Raw genomic sequence first — 21,993 nt, 5'->3', positions numbered from 1 at the left:
ATTCCATTCTTTTCCTCTATTTCTTTGCAATGATCATGGAGGAAGGCTTTCTTATCTCTCCTTGCTATTCTTTGAAACTCTGCATTCAGAGTTTGGAAGGATCAGCTCTGTAGAATAAAATACGTGGAACGATGCAGTTAAGTATGTGAGTTTTGTTTTGGTTCTATTTCCGCGTGGGAGATCAGCCCCTGTTGGTTAGTCTTCCTCTGGATGTGACAGAGCCCATCTTTGGCCTCTTGCAAAAAACAAAGAACTCTGACAGGAAACCACCTCACCCAGAGGCCAGGCTGGAGAATCTGCGCGCCACGCCCCGGCCAACTCGGGAGGCGGGGCTACCCAGCCCCGCCTCCTCGTCGAGCCACGTCCGCCCCAAGCCCCTCCCTCTAAGCGGAGGCGGGGCCCCCCATCAGAGTTAAGTGCCTCCAGGCCTAGCGCCGGGTATTGCCCTTCTGCCATGGATCGAGACCGAGCTTCCGCTCGCTTGCGCGTCTTGCTGCGACACCTCAGTTGCCGCTCGGCGGGGACCGTTGTATCCTTTGGGATCGCGGGGTTTGAGCCGGAAGTGTGGCGGCTTTCAGGGCGCATTGTACAACCTGCCCGCTGGCTCTTCCTGGCTCCGCAGCACCTGTCCTCGTGATGGTCACATCTCTTTCGGGCGCGGGGGGGCCAGGTCAGGTGCGTCCCGAAGGCCCAAGAGGGGACTTGTCCGCCTGGTGGGTCTGGGGCTGCTGGCTCCAGCTCCTGGAGTGGCGTCGCTGCAGCCTTCCGGGCCCTCTGTTCCCCGGCTTTGGGAGGGGAGGGTGCGAAGTCCAAGCAGGCCTGCTCTCTGCTGCCCTGTCACTTTCTGCACTGGACCGCGCCTGATCACAGGGCTGCCCAGAGACAGAGACGAGACCTGGGGCGTAGAGCCACGTGGAGGAGCAGAGGGGTCCTCTCGGGGTGGAGCTGCCCCCCAGCTCTTCCTTCTCCAGGCGAGTCCGGTGAAGCTTACAGTTTCCTGGAGAAGCGCTGGGCGTCCTGTGTCCGCTCCTGATAGGCCTTCTGAAATTAATCCCAGGGCAATCTGTGCGCCACCGGTGTTGGATCCAGAGAGATGTCACTGTGTGACTCAGAAATCAACTTGCTTTACAGAATTGTTTTTGCGTGTTCAGTGATCTCATTCAGGGCGCACAACACGGGCTGGGATTTCTTTTTTTTTTTACCCGTAAGTGACTGCATTCGACTCTGCTCTGCTATATTTAGATTCTGAAATCTCTCCTAAAACGATTATACTATTTCTTTTACTTCCATTGTTGTTCTCCCAACTGTGTTCCAAGCCTTGACGTATTCGAATCGTTATAAATTTAAAATCTCCCCCCACAAACTGGGAAAGGGAACCCAAGTGACTATGTAATCTCACTTTACAGGTGAGAAAACATTTGAGGTTAGGAGAAACTAACATTCCTGAGCAAGGTCATTTAACGGAATCAGTGGTTGTCAAAGCGCGGTCCCCAGAGCAGCCCCAGCAGGACTACCTAGGTAGTTGCTACAAATCCAGGTAGTCAGGCTCCTCTTAGACCTGTGGTATCAAATGCCTGGGGGCGGGAATAGCAACCTGCTTTCACTTGGTGTGATACTATTAATAGTTCAGTTTTGAAAAGTGCCAACATATGGGCCTAGATATAACTAGAAGTAGATTAAGGTTTCCCGGTTCCAGTCTGTTACTATTTTTAAATTTTAATTGTGGGTTTTTTTTTCTTTTTTGCGGGGGTGGTGGGGGGTGAGGTTGTGGGAGGAGGGCGGGCATGCTCACAGCACCTAGGCTTTTAGTTCCCCGACCAGTGATCGAACCCATCTGTGCCCGCTGCAGTGGAAGCACAGAGTCCTAACCATTGGACCGACAGGAAATTTCCTAAAATTTAATATTCTGATCTCACTGGACTTAGTTATAATAGTGTCAAGGTCAGAGCTTGTTTTTTTCATCTCTATTTCCTAGAACAGCACTGTCCAATACAAGCTCCTGTGATGGAGGAAAAATGTTTTTTGCCGGCACTGTTCAGTATGGTAGCTACATGTGGCTATGAGCACTTGAAATGTGACAGTCAGCTTAAGGAACTGAAGTTTTCATTTTAATTCACTTCAATTTACATAGCCAGAAGTGGTGAGTGTCTCTGCCTAAATTTTCAGTGAATATGTGTGTGGTTTAGGCTTAAAGAAACTACTAGAAATTATGTGGCTATTTCCTCCCAACCTTAATGATTCCTTGAAGAAATAAGGAATAATTTTTGAAGTATCAGTGCAGTGTTTAAATGTACATAAACACAAAGAAGAAAATCTATATGACTCATAATTTGACTTCTCACAGATTATTATTTGTAAACACTTTGGTCTGTTTTTTTTCCTATGTATTTACATAACTGCATAATTACATGTTCAGGACCACGCTGTACTGTACAGATTTTTGAATCCATTTGTTTCCATGTTTACTAGCTTTGTATAGTAAACATAGTAAATGATTATTAGCTTTGTAAACATTTCCACATACTAAGAAAACTCTCCAAGAACAACAATAACTAAAATAAAAACCATAATACAGGAGTGGGAGAGAGGAGAAAAGGACTGGAAAGCTGATGTCTGGACTGTCCTGGCCGCCACATTTTGTTGAGAATAGCTGACAAAGAGGTTAACTCTCTCCCTCGGGTAAACAGACAGAAGCTAGTAATTCTGACTCCTGGGCCCCCTCTCTCCTTGACTTTTTTTCATTTTCCACACTGGAGGCTTGTGGGATCTTAATTTCCTGACCAAGGCCTGAACCCAGGCCCTGGGCAGTGAAAGGCCCAGGTCCTAACCACTGGACTGCCAGGGAAGTCCCATCTTCTTGACTGTTATATTGTCCCCACATATACAGACATCATTCAAAAAGGATCACATGTTTATGTGAAGTGTCATTCAGAAAGTAGCTCTTTCAGCTCAAGAAACAATGAAAAAAATGACCAAAACAGATGAGATCCTAGGTCAGTCATCTGGTGATGACTGGAGAGAAAACTAGAAGGAACTTTTAGATGTTTTAAGATATTTAAGAATGATACTCTACTATGTGGATCATATTTTTCTTGGAGTCATTGTTTATTTCATGAACTTTTTTTTTTCTTTTGAGAAACCACAGGTTGGTCAGAGGCGTGTGAAAGGCTGTATGCTGCGTGCAGATCTTAAATCAAAGGCAACTAATGTTTCTTTAATCCACTCATTTTCCAAGTATTTTCCAGCCTTGATACAACTGGAAGATGCAATTCAGTTCTATCAGAGTGATTTTGAAAACGTTTTATTTTATATTGGAGTCTGTGGATTAACAATTTTGATAGTCTCAGGTAGACCAGCAGAGGGACTCAGCAATACATATACATGTATCCATCCTCCCACAAACTGCCTCCCATCCAGGCTGCCACATAACATTGAATAGAGTTCCCTGTGCTATACAGTAGGACTTTTTTGATTATCCATTTTAAATATAGCAGTATGAACGTGTCAATCCCAAGCCAGAGTGATTTTTTTAACTGAGGGCAGCATCTTGTAGCTTGAACTCTAGTAGGGGTTTGAAAAAGTTCTCTGGGTGAATCTGATACTCATCATACCCACTTCATCTGAGAAATACTGCTTTACAGAGAGGTACTCCATGAAACTAACAAGTTCTTATTCTTGAGCCAGAGTTGGCAAGCATTTTTTATAAAGGTGTTCTTTTTTTTTTTTTTTACTGACCAGCCAAACTGTTTCTAATATTTTGGACTAACTCCCACTAAGAAAAAAACTTTTGAATAGAACATGATTCTCCTCATTTATTGGATAGAATAAAATAAAAAATTTCCATTTTTATTCACTCAGTAGTTTGGTGGAAGGAATATCCAGGGGGAATAAAATAGATAGGAAGTATGAATACAATGTTGGTCAAGTCTCAGCTCAGCTGTTTTCTGTTGGGTGACCTTGGAGCAGTAACTGAACCCTGACCCCAGCCTAGGGTTTCTGCTCTGTGCAGTTGGAATAATAAAGCTCTTGGCTTCCAGGCACCTCTTTAGGCTATTGTGAAATGAGATGATCTAAGCAATAGTGCTTCGGAGCGTTTGTGTGTAGTCAGTGTGCCTGATGACTGTGTAGGGCTGGTCTTCCCTTGTGAAAACCAATCCAGGGTGGGTTGATTCTAGAAGGGTGATGCCCAGACTTCACTTGATTTGCCTTAAGTCACATCCTAGATAGCTCGCCACACTTCGGGGGTTGGTTCTCTTGCCAGTTTCCATCCTCAACAATTCCAGTAAGTAGATATAATTTTAATTCTTAACCATACAATGTATATAAAGGTGTTTTCTTCCTCAGTGATAACTCAGTTATAAAATACATATTGGCTGATAAGATTTATTATACAAATCCTCTGAATCCAGGACTTGTTCTCATTAGAACAATTATGGAAAATTTTGAAGACACTTTTTGTATGTATTTTAAAATTTAGAAAGAAGGGAAAATGTCACAAAGTGCATGTTTATTTTGCAAAATTAAGGCATGGTATATCTCATTTAAATAGCCAGTTTTTTGGTCACTCTGATATCTCAGCTACCATCTTTGGTTTATCTTAAAGTCATCTTTGAAGTGGAAGACATTGATCTCCATGGAATATTCTCATAGAGTCACAGTTCCAAACTAGAGGAATGGACAGGGGGATTTGAGTTTGTGTGTGTGCAGTACACTTATTATGATTTTGTTACTTTGATTTCCTCCGTTAATGCACAAACCAGACAATTAAAAACATAAAATATATTATTTGTTTCCTTTCTGAAATACCATACATATTTGTTACAGATATATTTTAACATCACAGAAATAGGGTAAATTTAAGAAATCATTCATAATGCCATTACATAAAGGCAATAAATGTTTCACTGTGAAACATTTTTGTTTTGGCTTTATTTCTTTATAGTCTTCTTGTTTTAAACAAATAGTGTCTTGGTTTTACATCACTGTCATCACATTTTAATTTAATAAGCACTGTCCTTGCTATTATATGTTCTTCATTTTTAATGTCGAGTCATATTCCATTGAAAGGATATAATGTAGTCAGTTAATTATTCTTTCATTTCTTGGTGACAGTAATTAATATTTTGGATTTAAAACTTAAAATTTGTTCAGATTATTTGTTTAAAGTTCTAGAAATAAACTTGGTGAGTGGAAGAGTACAAACATTTCTGAGGTTCTTGATAAATATTGTTAGGTTATGATTTTTAAACTAGACTTATTTGAGATTTTTTTTTCCCTTCAGGTATACTCGGGAGAATAATGTTCTAAGCCTAGAACAGAGAAAATTCTATGAAGAAAATGGATTTCTTGTCATTAAAAATTTGGTGTCTGATGCTGATATTCAACGCTTTAGGTGCAGTAACACTCTGATATCTAAGAGGAATGTGTATTCTGTGTGTGCAGTGGGACTTTGGGGAGGATTATCTTGTGTGTGTTCAGATATTTTTCAGGGATCAGGTTTGTTAGGAAGCGGCTTGTTAGAACCTGGGTTTGAGCCAGAGTGGCTTTAATCTCAGCCTCTTCAGTTAATGTTGCAGGTGTAGGGCAATTTCCTTAACTTTTCCATGCCTGTTTCTATGTCTGCAGAATGGGGAAAATAACAGTACTTATGTCCTAGAATGGCCTTTAGGACTAAACAGGTAAAGTAGAGACAGAGTTCTTTGAACAGGGCCTGGTGCATGGTGATGCTAGGGAAGTGTTTGCTAGTTTGTTCTGATGAAACCAAATCACAAATATTTCCCCACTGGTCCACTAAGCTACGGACTATTCTAATTCTGGTGGCGAATTTCAACTCCACAGTTAGGAGGCAGGCACTTCTGAGTTGGCCATTTTCTCCTTCCTGTCATCAGAACTATTCGACATAGGATTGAGGGCCACTTAGTGCAGAGAAACCACTCCCAAGTCTTCTAGTCTTTCCACAGAACAAGTGAAAGGCCGGGCAGGTGCTTAGCGCCTTCGGTACTGACATCATTTACCAATGAATTTTCTAGGAATGAGTTTGAAAGAATCTGCAGAGAGGAGGTGAAACCATTTGGATTGTCGGTGATGAGAGATGTCACCATCCCAAAATCAGAATATGTGCCAAGCGAGAAAGTGGTTTCCAAGGTCCAGGATTTCCAAGAAGATGAGGAACTCTTCAGATACTGCACCCTCCCTGAGGTTCAAGATCTTTCTGTGATTTCTTTCTCTTTAAACTAATAGCCCATCTGCATGTCTGCCTCTGAAATCTTTATAGCTTTTTTCCCCCATTTTATGTTGCCGTTTTCTACTGGGCTTCCCAGGTGGCGCTAGTGTTAAAGAACCCCCCTCTACTGCAGGAGTTTTTAGAGACATGGGTTCGATCCCTGGTTTGAGGTAATCCCCTAGAGAAGGAAATAGCAGCCCACTCCAGTATTCTTGCCTGGAGAAGCTCCTGGACAGAGGAGCCTGGAAGCTACAGTTCATGGAGTTGCAAAGAATCAGATCTTGCTGTTTTCTACTGGGGCCCTATAGCAGTGGTTCTTAATCAGAGGCAGACATTTGGCAATGTCTGGAGTCATGTTTGCTTGTCAGGCAGGAGGGTGGTGGGTTTTAATGGGTAGAGATCCGGATGCTGCTACTGGGTCCAGGGATGCTATAATGCACAGAATAGCCTGTTGCAGCAAACAAAGAATGATGAGCCCAAAATGTCAGTAGTGCCAAGACTGAGAAATCCTCCTAATTTTGCTATTTTTGCTGGAGAAGAGCAGGAATTCTGTGTAAGGAGAGAGCATTCTCACACTCCCTACAGGCATGAGCATTCTCACACTCCCTACAGGCATGAGCATTCTCACACTCCCTACAGGCATGTCCACGGGGAATAAAGTGCTGAGGCTTACCTATTGCAGATAGTTTCAATTTGTTTTATGAATCTGGTCAGCAGAGGTGTCTGTTTTTAAATTTAAAGTAGGTTTCTTAAAAATTATTCTTTAAGAGTAGTTCATAGTTACAAAAATATCTAGTGTGGAATGACATGAGTGAAAAGTAAATTCTCGTACCCTCAGCACCATTCACTGTTCAATTTACATATTCATCTAGAATCGTTTCAGGTATAATCAAGCATGTTTGTATAACCCCACGTTTTGTGTAACAGGAAGCATCCTGGTTGTCACCTTGTTTTTCCCACTGGTAGTACATATGAGACATCTTTCCATTGGTGTCTATGGATCTACTTTATACTTTGTAAACTATTGCATAGTATTCCCTTGCATGAATGTGTTGGTTTCTTTTTTTATTATTTCTTTCTCATTTATTTATTTTTGCTCGTGCTGTGTCTTCGTTGTTGTGCGTGGGCTACTCTCTAGTTGAGGTGCATGGGCCTCTCATTTCAGTGGCTTCTCTTGCTGCGGCTCGCAGGCTCCAGAGCTGGCGCTCGGCAGCTGTGCTGCGTGGCCTTAGGTGCTCCTTGCGTGTGGAACCTTCCTGGAGCAGAGATCAAATCCATGTCCCCTGCACTGGCAGCGGGGTTCTTATCCACTGTAGCATAAGGAAGTCCTGTACTATGGTTTCTGACCGTTCATTTAGAATGGTTTAAAAGGACACTTTGCACAAAATACTTATTAGAACTTATACCCCAAGTGCTGTTAGAAAGTCTGATTCATGAAGACTGCACAGCTGAGGCACCTGGGAGGTCTGGCCTCTTGAGCTGGGGACGAGAAGGGATGTGGCCCCTCTGAACCCCGCATTCTTCCCAACCTCTTGTCCTGTTTTGGAAATGAAAATTGTGAGGGTGGATCTTGATAAAAGCTGGAAATTATCGGCAACATGTGGTAGAATGTCTTGTCAGGATGTTCCTTTGTCTGTAACTTGCAAACATGTGTCTGGTGGTTCATGCAATGATTTTTTAGGAGGTAGATATTCTTCTAATAGCTAGGTATTTATTTTAATATGTATTGGAAAAATGAACCAGCACCTCAAACCCGTGATTTCAAGAATAGTATTCATCAGGATAAGACTAAGATAAGACATACGGAGAATATCCGCTAAATATATTGGGAAGTTCTTCAAAGCAGAACAGAAAATCTGAGGATGGCTCTTCAATGATGACCGTTGAGAAAATCACAGCCTAGGAGAGATAAATTGGAAGACTGGGATTGACACGTACACACACTGTATATAAAACAGACAACTAATAATGATTACTGTATAGCAGAGGGAACTCTACTCAAAACTCAGTAATGGCCTGTATGGGAGAAGAATCTTAGTGTATATGTGTAACACTTTCATTTCACTATACACCTGAAACGAATACATTATAATTCAACTATACCCCACTCAAAATTAAAAAAAAAAGTAAAAAACAACACTTTTTCCATGTTTGGAATACCCCCAAAATGACAAAAACAAACTTTTTATTAAAAAAAACAAGCATTAGGCTGGACTTCTGGGATTTTTGTAACATTTCAAGTGTTTTATACTCAAATTGCCTACATTCCTTATGCAGAAGAGATTATATAAGTGAAAGCCATAGAATGTGCTTCATTTTTTGGAGTCAGACAGCAGTAGAGGTTGAATATGGATGTGAATTTGAGCAAACTCTGAGAGACAGTGAAAGACAGGGAAGCCTGGTGTGCTGCAGTCTGTGGGGTCTCAAAGAGTCAGACAGGACTTAGTGACTGAACAACATCATCGTCTTTTTCTTTCAATTGGCCCTGCCAATTTGGGCATCTTTTTCATTGGAGGTTTAATTCCTGCCCTTCGTAGCTGGTGTCTCAGAAAAACTCATGTCTCTCTTGTAGAAGAAGCACTTAGATTTTCAGTTGGTTCCAAAAAGCCTGTTTGAGAGTGTTTCCGATGATTTCCAGTTACTCACTCTTGCGTGGTTTGTTTGCAAGTCTGTGAAGTATTGGTTGACTGATTTAAACGATGCCAACTGGGTTCTAGTATTGATAGATGTACTCTGTGCCGCATGCTTGTGCATCTGATTTCCCTCCTTTTTCCTTAGATTCTGAAGTATGTGGAGTGCTTCACCGGACCCAATATTATGGCCATGCATACGATGCTGATAAACAAACCTCCAGATTCTGGTAAAGAGCTCTTATTGGTAAAGGGAAAGAAAAGCAAACAAAGAAAGAAGAAAAAAAGAAAGAAAGAAAAATAGCAAAGTGCACAACTGCTAAATTTTTACATAAATGAATATATATACTTTCACTTAAGGCTCAAAGTAGCTTACACCATAACAACACTGAAGTATAATAGTGATGTCGATATTAATTATGGGGTTATTGCTGGGACTGTAGACAAGCGGCTTCTGAAAGATGCAGTTTAATAAAACACGACTGTCTCTCTACCCCCCAGACTCCTGATATTCAACACCTCTAAGCTTTGTTACCCACTCTCACCGATGCATGAGAGTGTGGACTTTGCCTTCCTGATCTGAAGACAGTATTATTAGTAACAAATTTAAAACTGATTTATCACATACCATAATGATTCTTAAAAGTCCCTGTACTTGGTAAAATGTAGCTTCTAAGCCCTCCCTGCTAGAGAGACTGATTCAGAAAATAGAACCTAGGAATCTGCATTTTATTAAGCGTACTCAGAGATGCTAATGCAGATGGCTCTTGGGCCACACTGAGAAACTCAGCTGCATCAGTGGTAGGAAATCAGCCATTAGAGACCTTTGATCCGGTTCGACTTTGTCTCTGTCCTGATGGCCAAGGGAGGTTTATGCACTAAGCCTGGAGCCTAACATCAGCAGGCCTTTCCCTCCCTGGGGGTCCTGCCTGGAGAAATCCCCTGGCCTGGGGGAACCACGTTCAGAGGGCAATTCTAGGGGAGACTGTGAACGTGGGCGTAGTATCTCTGGTTCTCCACAGTGATTGTACACCAAATAGCTCTAGTTTGGTGGGGAAACCTCTGAGAGTCCTACTATTTATATCTTTAGTTAACTAATGAACACTTTTTAAATATCAGCCACTTAGTTTATCAGACAGCCTCAGATTTGACCACTCTCTTTAACTAGTCAACCTTTTTGGGGAATACCCTCCAATATGTTGGCCACCTGCTGGGAAGAACTGACTCATTAGAAAAGACCCTGACGCTGGGAAAGATTGAAGGCAGGAAGAGAAGGGGACAACAGAGGACGAGATGGTTGAATGGCATCACCGACTCGATGGCATGAGTTTGACCAAGCTCTGGGAGTTGGTGATGGACAGGGAAGCCTGGCGTGCTGCAGTCCATGGGGTCGCAAAGAGTCAGACTCAACTGAGCGACTGAACTGACTTGGAGCATGCTAAACTCTGTGCCCAAACCAGAGTTAGGGAGGAATAAAGCACAATGGAGATGACGACATATGCACAGATTTCTAGAAAATAGTGTAAGTATTCCTCAGTTACCAGAAACCCAGAAAGAATTACAGACAGGATCCAGAGGCACTGTGCTGATTCAGTCTTCTAATTTGGAGAAAGCAATAGGCCCCCACTCCAGTACTCTCTCCTGGAAAATCCCATGGCCGGAGGAGCCTGGTAGGCTGCAGTCCGTGGGGTTGCTAAGAGTCAGACACGACTGAGCGACTTCACTTTCATGCATTGGAGAACGAAATGCAGCCAACTCCAGTGTTCTTGCCTGGAGAATGCTAGGGACGGGGGAGCCCAGTGGGCTGCCATCTGTGGGGTCGCACAGAGTTGGACACGACTGAAGCGACTTAGCAGCAGCAGCAGCAGTAGTCTTCTAATTTGGTGCTCATCTGTAGAGGCTGATTTTCTTCAGCATTGTCTCTTCTGTTTGGCTTTTGTGAGGATAGTTCATTATTCTGGCTCTTCAGGCATTAGAGAAGAATTCTGGGACTCGAGTTCATTTTAACAACAGATTCTGTTTCAGGCAAGAAGACGTCCCGTCATCCCTTGCACCAGGATCTGCACTATTTCCCGTTCAGGCCCAGCAATAGCATCGTTTGTGCCTGGACAGCCATGGAGGACATTGACCGGAACAACGGCTGTCTGGTTGTGCTGCCGGGGACACACAAAGGCCCCTTGAAACCCCATGATTATCCCCAGTGGGAGGTAAGTCTGCTAGGTGGCTGAGTCTTGATCAGAGCCTTTTGTTGTTTTGATTTCACATCAGTATACATAAAGAGCTTTGCCTATAAGATGACATTTCCTTTCTTAGCAAAACATTGTTCTAGAATTTAGAATGAGGAGCAGGGAAAATTCCAGGATGTCTGATCAAATGATCACCTTTATTCTTTCAACAAGTACTTGAAGGCCAACCAAAGAGGTGGACTTTGGTGGTGCTATAAAAGATCTGAGATTACAAAGCCTAAATGCAGAGGTCAGGCACAAACCCGGTAGCAGCAGATGTGTGAGCCAAGTGAGTCGTACACACTGACTGGCAGCTCTCAGTAAAGAGGAGGATCGTCTGCTTCCACCTGGAGAGTCCAGCAGAGAGAGGCTCTGGGGAGGCCTGAGCAGCATTCCACTATGAGGCTGTTCCATGGTTTATCAATTCAGTTGGTGATGCTGGAGAACTGGGCAATGCTTTGGGGCCCATGAGTGAGGAGATCAAATCATTTCTTCAAGAACCTGGCACAGAATGTATTGCAGGAGTAGGAGTCCAGCGACAGAGAAACCGGAGAGGACACCCATAGCGTTTTAGATGTAAGGCAATAAGCTCTCAGAATCGCGTAATAATGAACAAGGTCGGAAGAGCACCTTTTGTTAAGACAAAAAGAGTACACATGTTTCTGTGAGATGTAAAGAATATGGCTTTCAGGACTTCTGTGTCAAATAGTTGGAATTCTTGAACTGAGGATTAGTGCTAGGTGAAAATACCTTGAGTCTAGATTCTGCTATAAACTCTGAAATCCTTCAGTTAAGTTGTGGTTTAGGAAAGGTTGTTGCAAGCAACAAAAGTGGGATCTCAGTGACTCAAGCTGAAGGGAGGGCCACAGGGACATGCAGCATCCGTGGGCAGGCTGCCAGCGCTGGAGGGTGAGGAGGAAAGAGGAAGCCCTTCTTCAGTGGGAAGAGTTGGGCTGCAGCACCTGGAGTGGTCAGGTGAACCTTGACTATGTCCAGTCGCTTCAGTCATCTGCTCAGATTCAAAGTAGAAGCAATGGGAGGTCAGACAAGCTTATCTTGCTCACACATGCACATTGGGCAGGAGGCAAAGACTCAACACAGTGCAATAGGGAAGTAGTCATTCCCAAAAGAATTTGAAGTTGGACTAGTCTTAGGAAAGGAAATGGGATGCTGTCCTCCAAAGACCCATAAAAGATTGCAAACGTTGTTACTCTTCATTTCAGTTTGTTTCATAAAGATATAACTATTACCTAATGTAATAACTAACTTTGAAAATATTTTTAAAATAGTTAGAAAATAGTTTGAGGGACTTCCGTGGTGGTCCAGTGGTTAAGAATCTGCCTTGCAATGCAGGGGACACACGTTCAGTCACTGGTTGGGGAGCTAAGATCCCACATGCTGCAGAACAACTAAGCCCATGTGCCAAAACTGGAGAAGCATGGGCTGCAACTGAAAGATCCTGAATGGCACAATGAAGATGCCACGTGCCACAACAAAGACCTGATGCAGCCAAATACATTAGTTAAATAAATAAATATATTTTTTTAAAAAAGAAAATAGTTTGAAAACAAAGAATGAGTTTTGTTTTTTTCTTTTTGTGCAGTGACTGACCTGGAAAAACAGGGAGTAGAAAATATTTTAAAAGCTAATGTTTTTTAATTTACTATTCTTTCTTTACTCTGGATGTTACCTACGTGGTTTCTGGGCTGGGAAAGACCGAGCATTTTCTCTCTGCGAGTTGGGAGGTTAGTTAACTTCTTAGAGATATTCCTAAGTAATAGAGGAGTGATTGATGCAAGTTCCAGGTGAGGAGAAGAGCATGCTGGGAAAGAATGAGCATGGGTTCACCAGGAAAGGTGGTTTCCTGCATTTCCACAAAATCAAAGCTGATCTGGGTCTTCAGTTATCATTCAGTAATGAACAGTAGGTAGACATTCCAACTTTTTCATCAGGTCTAAAAAATTCATGATTTTAACATCAACACATGGCTTTCTAAAAGCAGTCAACTGAGAAGGTTTGGTATATGGAAGTGTTTTTTTTAATCTTATTTATTTATCTCTTCCTCTTGAAAGAACTTAGAGAAGCTTTGCTTTCCCTGGTGAATCATTGATAAGAGTTTTAATTCTCGGCTTCGTCACTTTTGGACTTGCCTTCTCTCGTGTTTTTAGGGAGGAGTCAACATCATGTTCCACGGGATCCAGGACTATGACAAAAACAACGGCCGGGTGCACTTGGTGATGGAGAAGGGAGACACCGTTTTCTTTCACCCTTTGCTCATCCATGGATCTGGTCGGAACAAAACTCAAGGATTCCGGAAGGTACACGTTCACATCACAGCACCGTTTGAAGATGAATGCATGAGGAAGAAAATTGTCCCGATACATGAAAAGTTAAAGGATTTGTAACTTTTAACTCAGCTGCCCTTTAGTCCGGTGCATTTTCCAGGATATATTTTTGTTTCCCTCGTCCTTTGTTGCTTATGGCAGTAAGAAGCCAGATGACCTTAGGATGCCATCACTAGTGAACATCATGGAATTGCTCCAGACAGAGAGCTTAGTAACTTGGCAACTGACAGCATGTTTTCAGAGGAAAAGACAAAGGCAGACATACATATCAAATAATAAGATTTGAATGTATACAGGTCATAGAAGGGGAACGTCTGTAATATTATTGCTATTGGTTAAAATATTATTGATTGGAAAGGAAGGTGTGAATTGGCCACCCGGAATTCAGATAGGGCCATATTTTTCACTCCTTAGCCTCAGAGTGTTTTCAGCTTTATGAGATCAGTGCTTACATTAACAACTGACAGAATTTCTCATAAATTCCCAGATTTCTTGCTTCTCTAAAATTCATCAGCTTGATGATACGCTGGGCTCACATTTCCCTAGGATGACATGGCTGTTGATACTAAATATTAGTGTCTTCTTTGCAGCTGAGTGAAGCTTTCCAGTTTATCGCAACAGCCCTCTTGTCTCCCTGTGTTTGAGGGTTAGTTGTCAGATTTCATCCTCCATTCATTCAGATATCCACCAGGCTCAACAGGACTGACATGAGCATGAGGCAAGAAGGCAGTTCCCTCAGAGGCTCAAAAAAACTCAGTATGCAGTTAAATAAAATCTTAATGCCTTGGTTAAAAGAAATGAAAAATTAATGCCCAAAAGTCCATGGGTGAGCACAATGCCAAAATTAAGAGAAAATTCAGACCCTCTAAAACCATGATACCCAGAACTGTGACAAAGGAGGGTACAGGCAGTTCACTGGAAATAGTGTGTTTTAATATACTAACGTGGTGGTTTTTCAATATTTTTGCCTGCTTTAAAGTTTGGGAAAATATAACCATGAAAAATGCATAACAGCGTACATGTAGGAATGTACATTTCTTCTCTTTTGCCTCAGGCTCCAATGTGGTATAGAATAGTACTAGGGTTTCCATGGGAAATAAAGTTTGTGACTCAACTGCCTAGAAATCTGTAAGAAGTAGGAAGATCTTCTGATGGGTGCAGTCATCCTAAGATAAGTTGTGATAAGGAAGGTGAGTTTCAACTATCGCCTTGCAAGTTAGATCTGTTTATAAGTCCTTTGAGACTGGGGAGAATCAAGTAACTTCCATCTTAGCTTCAAAAGGAAACAAGATGAGTATTTTATGTGAATGCAATCAGACTGGAATTGCGCTTTGGATTGGAGAGGGGTGTCTGTGTATTATTTTCCCTTGCAAGGTCTTTTCAGTTTTTCTTCCCCTATCACCTGTGACCATTGAAATACCAACTCATTACAACCTTCAGTAACTTCTGTAACTGAGAAGGTGATGAGAAACCCTGCAATACATTCCTTAGTAGGACTTGGCAATATCCACTCATTCCAAAAATCAAATGCTAAAAAGTTAAAGACTTCTTCCTTACATAATTCTGTTCCCTGCCCCTTATATACTTTTGGATCATAATAATTTCCACAGGCAATTTCCTGCCATTTCGCGGATGCCAACTGTCACTACATAGATGTGGAGGGCACCAGTCAAGAGAACATTGAAAAGGAAGTTGTCAGCGTGGCCAAGAAAAAGTATGGATTTAAAGAAATCACTCTGAAGGTATGTTTGTATGAAATTACAAGGAAAAGATCTGGGTTTTTTCCTTCAGATGTTTAATAGTGTCATACCTGATTCATTTTGAAGGTATAAAGTGCTTAGGTTTACAGCTCCTTTTGGAAACCTTGCTGAGACCGTCTAAGAATGACAGTGGGTTTTGTTTGTACTGCTTGCTTGCCCAGTGTGGTGCACCTGTATTCTGTAAATCTTCGGGCAGGCCATCGTGTTCCAGAATGGACAGGTAGGAGAGGAAATAGCAGATTCAGAGATGAGGAAATGGAAGACAAAGCAACTGTCTGAACTCATAGCTCTAAAAGGTTTTGGCTGTCAATCACAGGCCTCCTTTATTCATAAAGAAAGCAATTCTCAATCAAGAATTTATTAGGGTCAGTTTGCACTGGGTTTTTAAGGAGAGCCGGCATATAGTAGAGATGGTAGACAACTGATGTTTTTCATAGTGGTGTTAAGACAGTATTTCATATGCCCGCCTAATTAATCCACCTCACCATAGATTATTTTTTTTTTAAAGTTTTACTTTGCATTGGGTTATATAACCAATTGACAATGTTGTTATAGTGAGATTGTTTGTTTTTTACTGGTGAACATTCCATGCTGTTGCTGATCAATAACAAATTATCAGTCAAGGCAACTAAATAAACTTAATCTGTATTGTAGATGATTATGTTTGGGGCTCTGAAGCAAGAAGTTGAACTTGTTAGATAATTGTAAATGCATCATCTATTCTCAGGGTGACATGACCCCCAAGTAGACTGAATGTAATGACAGCGCAGGGCCTCCCAGTACTTTGAAGAGCCTCGCATGCCACCAGCAGCCTTCTGAAACAACTTCCCACCTCAGGAGTCTTCCTCCACCCTTGAGCCATTTTCTGTCTAGAATCTCTGAATGAATCCCCATATCTGAAGATGCTCTGGCCTCACATTCACACCTCCTGGATGGTTTGTCCTTCCTTTGTCCAGTAATAAATAGGTTAATTTAATTAGATTTAATTAGATTTAATTTTTCCAGTTGGGTCTTCCATCCAACACCCTGATATTTAAGCCAGGAAAAAAACACATATATTCTGTTTGAGGTCGGTCAGGTTTCTAATAATCAGTTCCTCTATTTCTTTTCATGACTGTCTTAGCTATAGTTTATCGACTTTACTTAGAACAACAACACTAACTTTGCTATGGAGTTCTTTGCGGGCACAAAAGCAAGTCCCTGTCCCTTTTCTTCACCAACACTCAATGGAGCAGTTGAGATAGCTCCACGATGTTAATGAGAACATGAAGAGTTCAAGAGACTGGCCTCAGTTACTTAAGTGACCAAGATTTCAGAGGAGGTCCAATTCCAAAATCATTCTGTAGCATACTTTGCTGTTTGCAGAAAAATAAGCAAAAAAGTTTGAATTGTCTTATTAGGAACTAAGAAGAAAAAACCAATCCAGTAGCCTAGGACATCATTTGCAGGAGCAGATCACTCAGAACGGGGCAGGCAAACATCACCAAAGACAGCGGGACCTTAGGTATTAAACTGCTTTGTGAGCAAACATAACAGCCAGTCCGAACACCTGTAATCAACACAAGTGCCAAGTAAAGCATGATGACAGTGTGAGGACTCACTGTCTTGGCTTATGAAACATGATTTTAGATATTAGCAGGTAAATTAATTGGAGTCTCAGAATGTGGTTTTTATTTACTACCTTATGACTATTGTGGAGGGCTGTCTTTATTCCCCCCTATTTAACGATGACTCGATGCCAGAAATCTTTGTCTTGTGGTGAACAGGTAAATCCAAGTTCCCAGAAACTCATTGTGTTTGGTATTATTTGCAGGATGTTTGGACATTTCGAGGGCGTGTCGTGAAAGGACAAAGAATCAACCTTTGAAATAGCCCTTCGCTCAAACTCTTGTCAAGAAAACCAAGGTGCAACAAGATGTCAGAGGAAAATCTTTTCTCAATGAGATGATCTAATCGCTTCTAATCCATGTTAACAAAATCCAAGTGCACGGATGCAGTTCTTAATTGCATATGGGTAATAATGCAGTATGGTGGGATGCCTTTAATGGATATAAGATAGTAAAAGTGAAATATTACTGTTTTAAGGAAAACTTGGGGTTGCAACTAACAAAGGTGATGCATATAAAGAAGTGTGTTAAATCAGTTTCTTTCATTCAGTTAACTCTTTACCCAAGCAAGGTTTAATGCTCTGAAACAGAGAACCCACCACCTCCCAATTTTGTGTTGTGTGAGATTTCTTTTCAAGTCTGGAACAATGAATATTAGAGGTGCAGTTAGTGAAGGGCCTAAGAAGGGTATCAGGTTGTAAAATAAGGGTGGAAACTCACATTCTAACACAGGATTCCTTCCATGGCCTCTCTAGGCCACCACTCTCCTTAACAAAACAGGCTGGATCTTTCCAAGTCTTTTTCTCTAAAGAAAGCAGACCAGGGTTAACTTTCTCTGTCAATTCATATTCAGCATGGCAGCTGAAAACATTCAGCATTTATGAATGAAACCTAACCTCTTTCAAGGTTCAGGAAAGCGTTTAAAATAGTTTTGGTTTGGATATCAAGTGACATGAGCTACAGAGATTTATTTTAATAGAACATTGCATTTCTCCATCAGCTGAGGGCAGCAAGGAGTCATAATTCTTATTTTTATAAATTCTAGTTGAAGCTTTAATAAGAAAAACATAATAAGGAAGAGTCCCTTTCTTTAAGTAAAGCATGTGTTTTCCTAAGTGTCGATTCACTGTTTCTGTCACTTTCTCTGTAAGGACACCCAGTTTAAGCTCAGGTTCAGGTGGAAACTTGGGAAACATGAGAATCCCTGACATGCTCTCAGTACTATGGAATAACTGGAAATAAATGTGTATGTGGAAAGTCAGCATAAACAGCATGTATGGGGCACTGTTTGCAAGATTCAAACTAAGTTTAAAATACATTTGAAAGCTTCAAGAGGAAAATCAGACAGCAGAATGTGTCATCTTCTTGGTGCAATTTTGAGTGAACTGCAGCTAGTCAGTCAGGAAACATTTCCCGTCTTTTCTGTGTCCCTTGTTTCAACTAGTTCATCTAACAAATACCCAAGCATCTGTTACTGAATGAGGTTCTTTTTGCACTAGTTTCTAGAAATGTTTTTCAAGAGGAAATGCTCTGACCAGAGATTTGCAGCAAAGAGAAGAGACAGAACAGTCTCAGGTGTGCCTCCTCCAAGGAGTGGGGGAGTGCTCCATGTGGAAGCCCGTGGAAGCCCATGGGAAAGGGGACCGGGAGAGTGCAGTCAGGTATCATCTTGATCGTTGTGCGCAGGTGTGAGTAAGCCTTGGGCCTCTGAAAGTTCAGAAGTAGAGATGCGTGGCAGAGACTGGGGCTTCCCAAGGTAGCTCAGCTGGTAAAGAATCCACTGCAATGAAAGAGGCTTTGGTTACTCTGCTGAGTCAGGAAGTTTCCCTGGAGAAGGTGGAAGGTTGTTGCTGAACTGTGAAAGACTCTGGGATTCTTGTCTCCCGAAGAAGAATTCAATCCAGGGCCAGAGATGAGGCTTGATTTCTCATAGTTTTTGTGTAATAAAATTTTATTAAAAAGAGATAGAGATAGATAGAGAAAGAGATAGAGAAAGCTTCTGACATAGATATCAGAAGGGGGCAGAAAGAGTACCCCCTGCTAGTCTTTAGCTGGATGTTGTACAGCTACTAGCAGTCTGCTAATTAAAGAAAGGAAATGTCTCAAAACCCAGAGAATGTGTTGAGTCATCTCAGAGGTGAGTCATCCTGGGTCATAAAATGATTGACATGAATCTTGAAGAAAGACAGATTTCCATACAAATATATAGTTTCATTAACATAAATAGCATATTAAAAAGCAGAGACATTACTCTGCCAACAAAGCTCTGTCTAGTCAAGGCTATGGTTTTTCCAGTAGTCATGTATGGGTGTGAGAGTTGGACTATAAAGAAAGCTGAGAGCCGAAGAATTGATGCTTTTGACCTCTGGTGTTGGAGAAGACTTGAGAGTCCCTTGGACTAGAAGGAGATCAAACCAGTCAATCCTAAAGGAGATCAGTCCTGGGTGTTCATTGGAAGGACTGATGTTGAAGCTGAAACTCCAATACTTTGGCCACCTAATTCGAAGAGCTGATTCATTTGAAAAGACCCTGATGCTGGGAAAGATTGAAGGTGGGAGGAGAAGGGGACGACAGAGGGTGAGATGGTTGGATGGCATCACTCACTCAATGGACATGAGTTTGAGTAAACTCTGAGAGTTTGTGATGGACAAGGAGGCTTGGCCTGCTGCAGTTCATGAGGTTGCAAATAGTTGGACACTACTGAACTGAACTGAACATAGATTAGGAGAACAATATATGAGTGTAACATACTGGCTTGTTAAGTCAGTGCTGAGCCTTAAGTCAAAATGGACTTGAAGACAGAGTCTAGGGTAAATGCATAGTACATTAACATAGCTTAAGACAAATGTTTCCATAAGGAAAATGCATTGGTTAGCTCAAGGTTTGAGAAAGTTCAGGTGGAACTAGGTGTCATTATGGCAACACAGAATTTTAAGAGAAACCTCTTTTTAAATTTGTATAGAGAAGGGGAAAAAATATAACACTAGTTTGTTTCCTCCTGCCGCTTAAGGGAGAGAGGAAAAAAAAGTCTGACACTTGCAGCCTATTTCCTCTGTTTGGAGACCCCTGGCCTTCCCACCTGTTACCCTCTCAAAGGGATAGGCTACCCACTCTGGTATTCTTGGGCTCCCTGATGGCTCAGGTGATAAAGAAATGGCCTGCAATGTGGGAGAGGCCTGGGTTCGATCCTGGGTTGGGAAGATCCCCTGGAGGAGGGCATGGCAACCCATTCCAGTATTAGTCCATGGGGTCGCAAAGAGTCGGACACAACAGAGCAACTAAGCACAGTGGAGACCGAGTGGGGTGGGGTTCAGCCCTGTGGTGTCAGAAGTTCATCCAGCAGACACTGGCACATTCCCAGATGGAAGGTCAATGGTCCTGTTATAGCCACGCATTCTGGGACACAGACTCACTCAGAAGGACAATGCAGATAGTGGAGTTCATGCAGTTTATTACACCTGTGGGCCCAAGGCAGAGTTTCCTCTTAGCCAAGGAGCCCGACCGACTTTTGTGGAAACATCATATACTTTAAGTGTACTGCTCAAGCCCACATCCCCAGAGTCCTTAAACCTAGCCTGGAAAGTGTTAAAGGGAGATACAGCCAGGTTACAGCCATGATTCATCATCAGAAGGTCAGCTGGTTATACACTGTAGCCTACACCCGGGGGGCCGTAAAGATTACAAAGGTGACCAACTACATAGGGGATTATCACCTTCTTTTTGGCAAAGGGAAATCTTGGTATGGAGTCTGGTGTTTATTAGTCTGGGAGGCCAGTTTGACCGTAGATATGTTATCCCCATGACTACCAGGCACATGGTCCAAAGTTCACTGAAAGTGCAAGATGTTGTTTCCTTCTTTTTCAAGATGGAGTCAGCTCAGACTGTTCCTTTCCTCCCTCATTCCCCCTTCTTGATGCTCTCAACTTCCAGTGTGAGCATCACTCATTGGGATGTACTGCATTTTAGGTTTCCTGGTATATATATATATATGGGTAAATGAAGTTAGCCTCTGTGATACAAAGTTGATAACACACCAACACAGTAGAGAATACAAGGTCCACTTAACAGAATCAACAGAACAGCTTTAACAATGGTTAATATAGTTTTTCACCAATCCCCCTTTACCCATGATAGAAGAGAAGTCCAAAAAGGCAGATTATCATCAGACATAGCTTTTACCTGACCTTTCATGTCATCTAGGGTAGCTGATATATTGCCAGATAAATCAGGAATATATACACAACATTCAACTTTAATTATACCGCAGGTCCCTCTTTGTGCTGAAACTATGGTTAGTCTCAAGATGATACCGGCAAGTCTTTGTAGCAGCAGTTGATTGTAGAGGTTCATCTCTTCCTCTTCTTTCAGATGATCTTGGTTTCACAGGGATCAGTGGGGGCCTTTTGTGTAGTCCACTCAGTGTCCTCCAGGTTTGCATGGTATGCTGTCTTCACCCTTGTGTGGTGCATCCAGGGAGTGACACCGGCAACTTGACAGCCATAGGCGTGGTTAGAACAACAGATAAGTGTACGGACCCTTCCAACCTGGGGCCAAGGAGTCGTGTTTCCAGTCCTTGACCCACACCTGATCACCAGGCACAAATTCATGAATCTGTTCCCCAAGGGGGAACGGCACTGTTTTTTGTACAGACTTAGTTACCTGATTTATTACCTTACCCAGTTGTTCCATCTGCTGTGAAATCTCATCCCCCGTTACCTGGGGCAAATTTGTTGACACCTGTTTTATTATGGGTGGGGCCTCCCATACACAATTTCATACGGAGAATAGCCATGGGACCGTGGGGTCATCCTGAGTCTGAGCAGAGCCATCGGAAGCAAGTCCATGCAGGAGCAGTCATTCTCTATGATCCACTTGCAAAGTGTCTCTTAAGTTTCCGGTTGGTTTGTTCCACCATCCCAGAACTCTGGGGCCTACATGCTATATGTAATTTCCACTTGATATTTAGAGCTTTACATACCTGTTGAATTAAATCAGCTACAAAGGCAGTGCTGTTGTCTGATTCTATACTGGTTGTGAACCCAAATCTGGGAATTATTTCTCGAAGCAGACAGTGAGCCCCTTCATTTGCTTTTTCAGTTCGGGTGGGGAAGCCCTCCACCCATCCTGAGAGTGTACATAACCTGACCAGTAAATAATGATAGTGTCAGCAGGGCTTCGTCTCGGTAAAGTCCACTTCTAAATG

General features: G+C 42.2%; 1 protein-coding gene across 1 annotated transcript; it reads left to right on the top strand.

The window, feature by feature from the left end:
- The first annotated feature begins 399 nt into the window (after window positions 1-399).
- PHYH (phytanoyl-CoA 2-hydroxylase) lies at window positions 400-17,399 on the top strand. Its single transcript, XM_020881274.2, has 9 exons — window positions 400-529; window positions 4,224-4,282; window positions 5,282-5,392; window positions 6,030-6,198; window positions 9,002-9,083; window positions 10,879-11,060; window positions 13,247-13,396; window positions 15,034-15,165; window positions 16,997-17,399. The coding sequence occupies exons 1-9, from the start codon at window positions 455-457 to the stop codon at window positions 17,048-17,050; spliced, it is 1,014 nt and encodes a 337-aa protein (XP_020736933.1). The 5' UTR covers window positions 400-454; the 3' UTR covers window positions 17,051-17,399.
- Window positions 17,400-21,993: the final 4,594 nt, after the last annotated feature.

This window comes from Odocoileus virginianus, chromosome 9 (genome assembly GCF_023699985.2).
Source record: "Odocoileus virginianus isolate 20LAN1187 ecotype Illinois chromosome 9, Ovbor_1.2, whole genome shotgun sequence".
Lineage (NCBI taxonomy): Eukaryota > Metazoa > Chordata > Mammalia > Artiodactyla > Cervidae > Odocoileus > Odocoileus virginianus.
The sequence above is the reverse complement of the archived record's forward strand: the minus strand, read 5'-3'. Positions and strand labels throughout refer to the sequence as shown.

What these genes read in the sequence shown, in the direction of transcription:
- PHYH (XM_020881274.2), top strand. Translation starts at nt 455, where the DNA reads ATGGATCGAGACCGAGCTTCCGCTCGCTTGCGCGTCTTGCTGCGACAC. An exon ending in GCCGCTCGGCGGGGACCGTT is followed by an intron (nt 530 to 4,223) that starts GTATCCTTTGGG and finishes GTCACATCCTAG; the next exon opens with ATAGCTCGCCACACTTCGGG. An exon ending in ATGATTATCCCCAGTGGGAG is followed by an intron (nt 11,061 to 13,246) that starts GTAAGTCTGCTA and finishes TCGTGTTTTTAG; the next exon opens with GGAGGAGTCAACATCATGTT.